Source organism: Piliocolobus tephrosceles, chromosome 16 (genome assembly GCF_002776525.5).
Source record: "Piliocolobus tephrosceles isolate RC106 chromosome 16, ASM277652v3, whole genome shotgun sequence".
NCBI classification, from domain to species: domain Eukaryota; kingdom Metazoa; phylum Chordata; class Mammalia; order Primates; family Cercopithecidae; genus Piliocolobus; species Piliocolobus tephrosceles.
In genome coordinates, this window is record NC_045449.1 from 26,692,888 (window position 1) to 26,705,788 (window position 12,901).

The 12,901-nt window shown below is 39.8% G+C and overlaps 1 protein-coding gene across 1 annotated transcript in view; it reads left to right on the forward strand.

Annotated features, from left to right (window-relative positions):
- Nucleotides 1-10,122, forward strand: part of ATAD5 (ATPase family AAA domain containing 5) — a 62,541-nt gene extending 52,419 nt beyond the window's left edge. Inside the window, exons 18-22 of the mRNA XM_026452256.1 lie at nucleotides 1,692-1,872; nucleotides 7,299-7,480; nucleotides 8,001-8,836; nucleotides 9,603-9,761; nucleotides 9,874-10,122. Coding sequence (XP_026308041.1) covers nucleotides 1,692-1,872; nucleotides 7,299-7,480; nucleotides 8,001-8,836; nucleotides 9,603-9,761; nucleotides 9,874-9,952 — 1,437 coding nt within the window. The 3' untranslated portion in view covers nucleotides 9,953-10,122. The remainder of the gene's footprint in view (nucleotides 1-1,691; nucleotides 1,873-7,298; nucleotides 7,481-8,000; nucleotides 8,837-9,602; nucleotides 9,762-9,873) is intronic.
- Nucleotides 10,123-12,901: the final 2,779 nt, after the last annotated feature.

Consider the following 12,901-nt stretch of genomic DNA (forward strand, 5'->3'; position numbering starts at 1 on the left):
CCACCTCGCCCGGCTAGTTTTTTGTATTTTTTAGTAGAGACGGGGTTTCACCGTGTTAGCCAGGATGGTCTCGATCTCCTGACCTCGTGATCCTCCCGCCTCAGCCTCCCAAAGTGCTGGGATTACAGGCGTGAGCCACGGCCCCGTGCCTATTCCAATTTTCTTAGACTTTTTATCGAGAGTGGGTATTGGATTTTATCAAAAGCTTCTTTTGCATGTGTTGAAATCATATTTTTCTACTTTCATCTATCTCTATGGTGAATTACACTGACTGATTTTCTAATGATAAACCCCATTTGGTCATGATGTATTCACTTTATTTATTGATTGATTAGATTTGTGATTAATTTATTAAGGATTCATATGTTTATTTTCTTGAGGAATACTACTTTGTAACTTTCTTTTTTTTTCTTTTCTTTTTTTTTTAAGAATTGTCTTTGTTAGCTTTAAATATTAAGGTTAAGCTGCCCCCAAAAAGAGTTGAGAAATGTTTCCTTCACTTTTTTCTAAGAGTTTGTATAGGTTTGATATTCTTTATTTTTTAGTATTTTATATACTTCATCAGTGAATTTACGAGTTTTCTTTGTGGAAAACTCTTTGATAAATTGAATTATTTATTTATTTTGAGACAGAGTCTCGCTCTGTCGCTCAGACTGGAGTGCAATGGTGTGATCTTGGCTCACTGTAACCTCCACCTCCCAGGTTCAAGTGATTCTCCTGCTTCAGCCTCCCGAGTAGCTGCAGTTAGAGATGGGGTATCACCATGCTGGGCAGGCTGGTCTCAAACTCCTGACCTCAGGTGATCTCCTTGCCTCAGCCTCTCTCAATTTCTTGGCCGGGCACAGTGGCTTGTGCCTATAATCCCAGCACTTTGGAAGGCTAAGGCAGGAAGATTGCTTGATGCCAGGAGTTTGAGGCCAGCCTGGGCAATATAGTGAGACCCCCATCTCTACAAAAAAAAAATTAATTAGCTTTATGCACTCATTAGTACAATTTCTAACCTGTTTTTTAAAAATTGTGTATTTTTCAGTGTTACAGTATCATATTTATAATTTTGTCGTAAGATATTCTATCAAGCTATACTGTTACTTAATCCTAAGGGGTTTTGTCAAGGTTTGTAAAACTGCCAGTGTTCAGGCTGGAGAATCTCCTATAAAAGTTTCCTTGCTGTCTTGCACAATATACAGTTAATAAAAGAAATACATGGCCGGGCGCGGTGGCTCAAGCCTGTAATCCCAGCACTTTGGGAGGCCGAGACGGGCGGATCATGAGGTCAGGAGATCAAGACCATCCTGGCTAACACGGTGAAACCCCGTCTCTACTAAAAAATACAAAAAACTAGCCAGGTGAGGTGGCGGGCGCCTGTAGTCCCAGCTACTCGGGAGGCTGAGGCAGGAGAATGGCATAAACCCGGGAGGCGGAGCTTGCAGTGAGCTGAGATCCGGCCACTGCACTCCAGCCTGGGTGACAGAGCGAGACTCCGTCTCAAAAAAAAAAAGAAATACATATAAATGCTTTTAATTTAGTAGTGTATTCCCTTATATTTTTAAAGCAGTTTCATCCTCAAGAAGAGCATTTAGGATAATGTGAATTTTAGCAAAAATTTGTCTCACTTTTAGATATTATTTGTATGTATTATTGCTGTATCTATTTTAACTCAGCAGTTAACCACATTTCTCTCTGTTTTGAAGCTAAATGTTGCCAGCTACCTACAAATGATTTGCTTAACTGAGAATTTTAGAACTGATGTAAAAGACTTTGTAACCTTGTTAACTGCAAATACTTGTGATATCAGAAAAAGTATCCTTTACTTACAATTCTGGATTAGAAGTGGAGGTGGATTTTTAGAAGAACGACCATTAACCCTTAATGGTAAGTTGATTTGTTATTAAAGACATTTCTATTATGGGACCCTATTTGAAAATGTGTGCTATGGTTGGGTGCAGTGGCTCATGCCTGTAATCCCAGCACTTTGGGAGAGTGAGGTGGAGGATCTCTTGAGGCCAGGAGGTCCAGATCAGTCTGCTCAACATAGTGAGACCCCTGTCTCTACAAGAAAATTTTGGGGAGGCCAAGGCAGGAGGATCACATGAAGCCAGGAGTTCAAAACCAGCGTGCACAAGAAAGCGAGACCTCTGTCTCTACAAAAAAAATTTTTTTAAATAAGCCGGTCAGGGTGGCGTGTACTGGCTACTCAGGAGGCTGAAGTAGGAGGATCACATGATCCCAGGAGTTTGAGGCTGCAGTGAGCTATGATTATGCCACTGCACTCTGACCTGGACAATATAGCAATACCCCATATCTAAAAAAAAAAAAATTTCTTTTTTCTTTTTTCAGATGGAGTCTCGCACTGTTGCCTGGGCTGGAGTGCAGTGGTGCGATCTCGGCTCTCTGCAACCTCTGCCTCCCAGGTTCAAGCAATTCTCCTGCCTCAGCCTCCCGAGTAGCTGGGATTATAGGCCCCCGCCACCACGCCCGGCTAATTTTTTTTGTCTTCTAGTAGAGATGGGGTTTACTATGTTGGCTAGGTTGGTCTCGAACTCCTGACCTCGTGATCCACCTGCCTTGGTCTCCCACAGTGCTGGAATTACAGACGTGACCTACCACATCTGGCCCTAAAAAAATTTTTTTTTTTACTTAAAAAAACTCTGTGCTGGCCGGGCGCGGTGGCTCAAGCCTGTAATCCCAGCACTTTGGGAGGCCGAGATGGGCGGATCACGAGGTCAGGAGATCGAGACCATCCTGGCTAACACGGTGAAACCCCGTCTCTACTAAAAATACAAAAACTAGCTGGGCGAGGTGGCGGGCGCCTGTAGTCCCAGCTACTCGGCAGGCTGAGGCAGGAGAATGGCGTAAACCCGGGAGGCGGAGCTTGCAGTGAGCTGAGATCCGGCCACTGCACTCCAGTCCGGGCGACAGAGCAAGACTCCGCCTCAAAAAAAACAAAACAAAACAAAACAAAAAACTGTGCTATACTAGAATAGTTGAAAGATTATAAAAATTTTAAGCAACTTGTTATGTTAATCTTCAAAATAAATATGCATATGTCAACTTTGTTCATAAAACATTTTGGCCTGGCACAGTGTCTCACAACTGTAATCCCAGCACTTTGGGAGGCCAAGTCGGGTGGATTCCTTGAGCTCAGGAGTTTGAGACCAGCCTGGGCAACATGGTGAAACCCCATCTCTACAAAAATTTGGCTGGGCATGGTGGTGCGTGCCTGTGGTCCTAGCTACTTGGGAGGTGGAGATGGGAGGATTGCTAGAACCTGGGAGATCAGTGTTGTAATGAGCCAAGATCATGCCACTGCACTCCAGCCTGGGTGACAGAGTGAGACTCTGACTAAAAAAAAAAATTTTGCAGTCAACATGAGTAAATAGAATTAAACTGGACCTAGAAAGTTGGGTTTTTCTCCTGGCTATGCTGCTCTTTACAATTAATATATAAGCTCCAAAATTCACTTTGCCTTTTTGAGCCTGTTTTTTCACCTCAAAAATGAGAGATTTGAACTAATCTGTAAGTTACTTACTCTTTTGTAGTTGCGCTTTTAAGATGATCTCACTGTTTAATTTAAAAAACACACACACAGGCTGGGTGTGGTGGCTCACCCCTGTAATCCCAGCACTTTGGGAGGCTGAGGCGGTTAGATCTTGAGGTCAAGAGATCAAGACCATTCTGGCCAATATGGTGAAACCCCGTCTCTACTAAAAATACAAAAATTAGCCAGGCGTGGCAGCACGTGCCTGTAGTCCCAGCTACTTGGGAGGCTGAGGCAGGAGAATTGCTTGAACCCGGGAGGCAGAGGCTGTAGTGAGCCAAGATGGTGCCACTGCACTCCAACCTGGACGACAGAGCGAGACTCTGTCTCAAAAAAAAAAAAAAAAAAATTAAAAGACAAACACAGAAAAAACCTCCCACCCTGTTCCCCTTTCCACTTCAAAAGTTTTTCTTTCTTTCTTTTTTTTTTTTTTAAGGTAGGGTCTCGCTATATTGCCCAGGCTGGAGTATAGTGACTATTCATGGGCAGGATCATAATGCAGGATAGCCCTGAACTCCTGTGCTCAAGCAATCCTCCTGTCCTAGCCTCCTAAGTAGGCCACTGTGTCCAGCTTCCTCCCCAGAAATTTGACTCTTAAATTTTCAAACTGTTACACATACATTTATTAACATATGGTTCCTTATAAACAAATGATACTATAATTATTATTTAACAACTTTTTCACTTACTAAAAACATTGGTTTTTCTACATGAGTATAGATATATAGATATATAGTATTCTTTTTATGTAACTATAATGTACAATCACTTTTAACTTCAGGAGTCTTTAAATTCTAACTTTCCTAAGTACTTTATTATTTCAGAAATGCTTTTATTTCTTTTTTTTTTTTCAGTCATCATTGTTACCTAATTCAAGTGAGTACCTTCTCCATGCTGGGTCTTGTGTTTACATGGTTAAGACATGGTTCCTTGCCTGAAGAAGTTTTAGTTTGTGGTTTCCATGCTCCATAGTCACATTTCTCTAGTTACAGATCCTACTCTGGTAAATACACAAATATTTCAAGGAAACCAAGGTGAAATTTTGTAATATTAATTCCTTATCAGTTTTTTCTTTTAATTAGTTTAACATTTTAACATATTCTTTTTCTTCTTCTTCTTTTTTTTTTTTTTTTTTTTACTTTGAGACAGTGTCTCACTCTGTTGCCCAGGCTGGAGTGCAGTGGCGGCACAGTCATGGCTCACTGGAGCCTCAATCTCCTGGACTCGAGCTGTCTTCCCATCTGAGCCACCTGAGTAGATGGGACCACAGGCGTGTACCACCACACCTAACTTTTGTATTTTTTGTAGAGACAGGGATCTCACTATGTTGCCCAGCCTGGTTTTGAACTCCTGGGCTCAAGTGATCCACCTTCCTCGGCCTCCCAAAGTGCTGGGATTACAGGAATGAGCCACCTCACCCGGCTTCATATTATTGTTTTTCAAAGTAGATATGCCTATATATTCTATTCAGTGTAAGCCCATAGCTTTAACCATATCTCAACAGTAAATATAATATATAACACATGGAAAATATCCTGGTGTAACAAATTAGTTAATAACTTTTTGATATGCCACTGGATATAAATTGTTACAGCAAGAACTTTAGAAGACAGAAAATAAGTATAGCATAGTTTGTCTTCTTTTTTTTTTTTTTTTGAGACAGAGTCTGGCTCTGTTGTCCAGGCTGGAGTGCAGTGGCACAGTCTCGGTTTGCTGCAACCTCCACCTCCCAGGTTCAAGTGATTCTCCTGCCTCAGCCTCCCGAGTAGCTGGGCTTACAGGCGTGTACCACCATGCCCGGCTAATTTTTTGCATTTTTCGTAGTGACAGGATTTCACTGTGTTAGCCAGGATGGTCCCGATCTTCTGACCTCGTGATCTGCCCACCTCAGCCTCCCAAAGTGCTAGGATTACAGGCATGAGCCACCGCACCTGGCCAGTTTCTCTTCTTAAAGGTCCTTTTTTTAATATACATTTCATTCCTGCCTTTAAAAAAAACCAGATACATAAAACAATATTCCCCTACTTCTTGAAAGTAGCCACAGTTAGACCTTTATGCATATAACATAAAAATACTTATTTAGGAAAATTAACCTATTATTATATATGTTGTTAGTTATTTTTAAGTTTATTGTCAGCACATATGGTCCTATTATCCCACTGTGTTTCACAGCTGCATGCTTTTCTATAGAATAGAATGGATATACCGTAATTTAACCATTACTTATAGACATTTAAATTATTTTCAATATACGGTGAATATCTTTATATATATATCCCTGAACATGTCTGTAATACTGATGGAGAGAATTCTAGAAGTATGACTGCTGGGTCACAAAGGGTGTATACACTTTACATTTTGATAGTTGTTGTCAGACTGCCCTCTGATGACAATTGTACCAACTTATGCTCCCATGAATAGTATATGATGGTTTTTTCATATGTACTGCTGACAGAACTACATTATAATTCTTTTAATTTTGCCAATTTAAAAAGTGAAACACGTACAGTATATTATTTTAAAATTACATTTCCATGCTTACTGGTGAAATTGCATATCTTCTTATTAGGTCTTTGAAATTATTGTTATTATTATTATTTGAGACGGAGCTTCGCTTAGTCGCCTAGGCCAGAGCTCACTGCAGCCTCTGCCTCCCGCGTTCAAGTGATTCTCCTGCCTCAGCCTCCCAAGTAGTTGGGATTATAGGCACGCACCACTATGCCAAGCTAATTTTTTGTATTTTTAGTAGAGATGGGGTTTCACCATGTTGGCCAGGCTGGTCTTGAACTCCTGACCTCAGGTGATTCACCTGCCTTGGCCTCCCAAAGTGCTCGGATTACAGGTGTGAGCCACTGTGCCCGGCTGAAATTACTGTTTCTTTTTTTTTTTCCTTTGAATTGGAGTCTCACTCTGTTGCCCAGACTGGAGTGCAGTGGCGTGATCTCAGCTCACTGCAACCTCCGCCTCGCAGGTTCAAGCTATTCTCCTGCCTCAGCCTCCCTAGTAGCAGGGACTACAGGCATGCATCACCATGCCTGGCTAATTTTTGTATTTTGAGTAGGGACGAGGTTTCACCATGTTGCCCAGGATGGTCTCGAACTCCTGAGCTCAAGTGATCCACCTGCCTCAGCCTCCCAAAGTGCTGGGATTACAGGCGTGAGCTACCTCACCCAGCCTGAAATTAATATTAGGCATTTATTTTCTTCTGTGATTTGCCTGCTCACAGTCCTTGTACTTTTTCTGTTGGATGGCTTTGAAAGTCCCCCACCATCACCTCACTTAGTTTATCTCTTGGTAGAAATAATGCTTATGACTGGGCACAGTGGCTCACGCATGTAATCCCAGCACTTTGGGAGGTCGAGGGGGCAGATCACTTGAGGTCAGGAGTTTGAGATCGGCCTGGCCAACATGGTGAAACCCCGTCTCTACTAAAAATGAAAAAATTAGCCAGGTGTGGTGGCGCATGCCTGTAATCCCAACTACTCTGGAGGCTGAGGCAGAAAAATCACTTGAACCCAGGAGGTGGAGGTTTCAGTGAGCTGAAATTGCACCATTGCACTTCAGTCTGGGTGACAGAGTGATACATTGTTTTTAAAAAAAAAAAAAGAATAATGCTTATATTGTACTCTTAATGAATTAAACAACAAAATGGGGGTATTTGTCCAGAAGATGTCAAAGGATCTCAGGCTTTAAATAATTGTTTGATACAATTTGTTTAATACATATATGGAGAAAGCTAAGATATTCTTTTATTTTGTAGGTGGAAATAGCAGAAATGTACAACTAGTTTGCTCTGGACATGGCCTTGATAACAAAATTTACCCTAAAAATACTAAAAAGAAATGTATAGACCTTCCGAAATGTGACAGTGGCTGTGCTGAGACCTTGTTTGGTCTTAAGAACATTTTTTCCCCATCTGAAGACTTATTTTCATTTTTAAAGGTATTTTCAATATCTGTTTTGCAATGTTGAATTTATATTCCTTTTCATATTCCCAATACTAGCCTCCTATCTTTTGAATCTTAAGTTTAACTTAAATATGCCTATAATTTGTATAAGCCTTAGGTCTCTGATTTTAACACATTCTATCACTTTAACAAATGGTGCATAGGCATTGCTCTGAATGCATATTATAGGATTTAGAATAGAATTTAGAAAATTTTTCAGATAGACTATTTCAGAGAAGTGGTTTTAAATAAATGTGCTTCTAATAATATTGCAGTATATACTACATATATAGAGAATTTAATTCTCCAAATTAATTTAATTTAAAAATTTAATTCTCTAAATTTAATTTTTAGACTTACAGTACTATTTTGATATATTAAATATAGATAAATAAAATTATGAGGGGTAGTGACTCAATACTTTGAAGTTAGAATAGGGATAACACTGTATTCATACAAGAAGTGTTCAAACTATGTACTGCTATAACATTTCTTTACTCAACATTGTTTTTCAGCACAAAATCACAACAAAGGAAGAATGGCATAAACTCATCCAGCTTCTTACAGAATTCCAAATGCGGAATGTAGATTTTTTATATAGTAATCTTGAGTTTATTCTACCATTACCAGTTGATACCATTCCAGAAACTAAAAACTTTTGTGGCTCATCAGTAACTGTGGATGCCAGTACAGCAACAAAAAGTATGAACTGTCTTGCTAGGAAACATTCTGAAAGAGAACAGCCATTGAAAAAGTCCCAGAAAAAGAAACAAAAGAAAACATTGGTAATATTAGATGATAGTGACTTATTCGACACTGACTTGGACTTCCCTGATGAATCTATTAGGCTGTCCCCTGTGTCGTCTTCCTCAAATTCAGAAGAAAGCAAAGCCAGAGACAAAGGAAGCAATCCAGAGACAAAGAAATCTATTCCTTGTCCTCCCAAAACAACTGCAGAAAAAAAATGTTCTGCCCTTGTTTCTCATTGTTTAAATTCTCTCTCTGAGTTCATGGATAACATGTCCTTCTTAGATGCCCTTTTAACTGATGTAAGGGAACAAAACGAATACGGTAGAAATGACTTTAGTTGGACAAATGGAAAGGTTAAAAGTGGACTTTGTGATGAGTTTAGTCTCGAGAGTAATGATGGATGGACTTCTCAAAGCTCTGGAGAATTAAAAGCAGCTGCAGAAGCTCTCAGCTTTACTAAATGTTCTTCTACTATTTCAAAAGCACTGGAAACCTTGAATTCTTGCAAGAAATTAGGAAGAGATCCAACCAATGATCTTACTTTTTATATTTCACAAAAGCGCAATAATGTATACTTTAGTCAGTCAGCAGCTAATTTAGAGTAAGTCTTACTTCCTTTACTTTTTATTTTTTAGTAATAAATAGTAAAGGGGAAATCATTAGTTTTTTCTTAATTTAAAAATACTGTACTATTGATCATCATAAGCCCTTAACATTAATAATGTAGCTTCTAATGAGACAGTGAAGGAGACCAGCCTGATTGCTGGGAAGAGAAATAATGAGTGATTGGGGTGGATTTAGGTAACGCTTGAATGACCCAGGAGGGAGTCTGGTCTTGCTGTGATAGATAGCAGATAGTTCTTTATCCAATCCACCATTTTTGGGCACTTAGGTTGATTCCATGTTTTTGCCTTTTTTTTTTTTTTTTTTTTTTTTGAGACAGAGTCTTGCTCTGTCGCCCGGGCTGGAGTGCAGTGGCCGGATCTCAGCTCACTGCAAGCTCTGCCTCCCGGGTTTACGCCATTCTCCTGCCTCAGCCTCCCGAGTAGCTGGGACTACAGGCGCCCGCCACCTTGCCTGGCTAGTTTTTTGTATTTTTAGTAGAGACGGGATTTCACCATGTTAGCCAGGATGGTCTTGATCTCCTGACCTTGTGATCCGCCCGTCTCGGCCTCCCAAAGTGCTGGGATTACAGGCTTGAGTTACTGAGATTTTTCAGTATGGGAGTGATTGATGTGTTGACAGGAAATTAATCTGGAAATGTCATCTGGTCTAGGCCAGAGGCAAGGAAACTAAACTGGTTGTGATTGGGATTACTGCATTTTTCTTGGGCATTAAAAATTAAAAATAATGCATTACTTTTATAGCAATGCTTGGAAGAGGATAGCAGTCATTAAACGTGTATTTTCGAGTCGATCTCTTCTCTATGTGGGTAATAGACAAGCTAGTATAACTGAATACCTGCCAACCCTTCGAAACATCTGTAAGACTGAGAAGCTAAAAGAACAAGGAAAAAGTAAAAGAAGGTAAAGGCTTTATTAAAAACAACATTTTAGATAGTTTTTTCAAGATTAATACATATTTTCATAAGATGAAAATGTTAATATTAAATTGTATTTTTCTTTGTAATTTTGACAGATTCCTGCACTATTTTGAAGGAATTCATCTTGACATTCCAAAAGAGACTGTGAATACTTTGGCAGCTGACTTCCCTTAATGTTTCATACTAACAATGCTTTGTATAGATTATCATGTGGTCCTTAAGATACATTTTTATATTATGTGGATCTTCATGGAAAAGTATATTTCTCAATGTACATTTTAAACAAACAATTTGTATATTTTTTTATTGGTGGGCAAATATTTAAAATATTTGAGTTACAAATTGTATATATGATTGTAATATTTTTTTCTGAATTTTTTGTATTATCTGATTTAGCTTTGTTGGAGTATTTTTTGTATGTGAGTGAACTGTTTCTGGAAGGTAGAGTTTATTAAGATGAACTCCCTATTTCAAGTGTTTATATTCTATATTAGCTTAATATTCAGATAAATTAGTGTCACTAAAGTTGGTATACAATCTCCCACTGCTAAATTTGACTGGCTTTACAAAAAAAAAAAAAAAAAAAAGTAAAACAAAAGCATTATCTGATGAATTATATTTTTAACCCAAAAGTTAAGGATCCTCATATTGTACAGTTTTTTGTTGTTGTTGTTTTTTGAGACGGAATCTCGCTGTCACCCAGGCTGGAGTGCAGTGGCTTGATATCAGCTCACTGCAACCCTTGCCTCCCAGGTTCAAGCAGTTATCCTGCCTCAACCTCCTGAGTAGCTGGGATTACAGGAGCCCACCACCTTGCCCAGCTAATTTTTTTATTTTTAGTAAAGACAGGGTTTTACCATGTTGGTCAGGCTGGTCTCTAACTCCTGACCTCAAGTGATCCAGCCGCCTTGGCCTCCCAAAGTGCTGGGATTACAGGCGTGAACCACCGTGCTCAGCCTATATCGTACAGTTTTGAACAGTATATGTTTATAAATGTGTATGAAGATAGATATTTTTACCTCTTATTTGTTCAATTTACTTTTTCTTGCATTAATTAGTGTATTGATCTAATTAAAGGTTAAAGCTAAAGGCTTTATTAAAAAAGAGTTCAGATGTAATCACCTTGGTAAATATGTATATTGTATGGGTTTGAATATAGGATATAACTTAAAGATTTCATCCCTGTACAGTAGAGAGAATAAGATCTTCTGAAGTTTTTTTTGGTTTTTTTTTTTTTTTGAGATGGAGTTTTGCTCTGGTTGTCCAGGCTGGAGTGCAATGGCAGGATCTTGGCTCACTGCAACCTCTACCTCCCAGATTCAAGCGATTCTCCTGCCTCAGCCTCCCGAGTAGCTGGGATTATGGGAACCTACCACCATACCCGGCTAATTTTGTATTTTTATTAGAGACAGGGTTTCTCCATGTTGGTCAGGCTGGTCTCCAACTCCCGACCTCAGGTGATCTGCCTGCCCTGGCCTCCCAAAGTGCTGGGATTACAGGCATGAGCCACTGTGCCTGGCCTGAAGTATTTTTTAAAATATTTTTAAAATACTGTTTTTTCTCCTCTTAAAAAAAAAAAAAGAAAAGAATGGGAGTATTTTCCTCCCTAATAGGGACACATTTAATATTTTATTTATTTTTAGGTTTATAATAATTCAGGGAAAAAAAACTTTATCTTTTTTTTTTAAAGAGGTCTCACTCTTTTTTTTTTTTTTTTTTTTTTTGAGGCGGGGTCTCGCTCTGTCGCCCCGGCTGGAGTACTGTGGCCGGATCTCAGCTCACTGCAAGCTCCACCTCCCGGGTTTACGCCATTCTCCTGCCTCAGCCTCCGGAGTAGCTGGGACTACAGACGCCCGCCACCTCGCCCGGCTAGTTTTTTTGTATTTTTTAGTAGAGACGGGGTTTCACCGTGTTAGCCAGGATGGTCTCGATCTCCTGAAGAGGTCTCACTCTTGATCTCACTCTTGTTGCCCAGGCTGGAGTACAGTGGCACAATCATAGTTCACCACAGCCTCCAACAGCTGAGCTCAAGTGATCCCGCTTCCTTGGCCTCCCAAAGTATTGGGATTATGGATGTGGCCACTGCACCCAGCCTTTTCATTTTTTTTTGTTTGTTTGAGATGGAGTTTCGCTCTTGTTGTCCAGGCAGAAGTGCAATGGTGTGATCTTGGCTCACTGCAACTTCCACCTCCCGGGTTCAAGCGATTCTCCTGCCTCAGCCTCCCGAGTAGCTGGGATTACAGACATGTGCCACCACGCCCCACCATGCCCAGCTAATTTTGCATTTTTAGTAGAGACAGGGTTTCTCCATGTTGGCCAGGTTGGTCTTGAACTTCTGACCTCAGGTGATCCGCCCGCCTCAGCCTCCCTAAGTGCTGAGATGACATGCATGAGCCACTGCGCCCAGCCTTTCAATTTTAAAGACAGTAAATTCCTGGAAGATTTAGATTCACTTTTGTGATAATGCCATGTTTCTGTTATGAACAACTAGGTAGTTGGAGAAACTATCAAAATAGAAAACAATGGCAAAGGAGATGGTTTGGATGGAAAGAGAATGATTTCCTTTTTAGACATGCATAGATTGAGGTATCTACATTTCCAAAGTGGAGATGTTTAGGTACACAATAACATATGTAAATGTAGAAACTTTATTTGTGCGTGGCAACAGGTCAAGAGTGTATACCAACTCTAGGGAGTTGGAGGTGCTAGAGAAGGGAGGGCTTCCATTTCTTGCTTTGTTTCAGATTATTTGAAATTTTTTTTAACAAGTATATTTCACTTTTAGATTATAGAAAATGTTTATGTTACAGAAAATATTTAATACTTTTTTTGTTTTGTTTTGTTTTTTTAAGAGATGGGGCCTTGCTATGTTGCCGAGGCTGGCTTCAAACTGCTGGGTGCAAGTGATCCTCCTAACTCAGCCTTCCAAGTAGCTGGCAGGCACGCACCACTGATATTTAGTACTTTGACATCAAAGAGACTTAGGTTCATAAAGAAGATATATTGAGGACCTCAACTAAGGTAGACAGTGGTAAAATGGACATCAAAAGATGGTCTGTCAAGTTAAAATATTCCAAAGTCAAAAAATGAGCCTGCTGGGCGCAGTGGCTCATTCCTGTAATC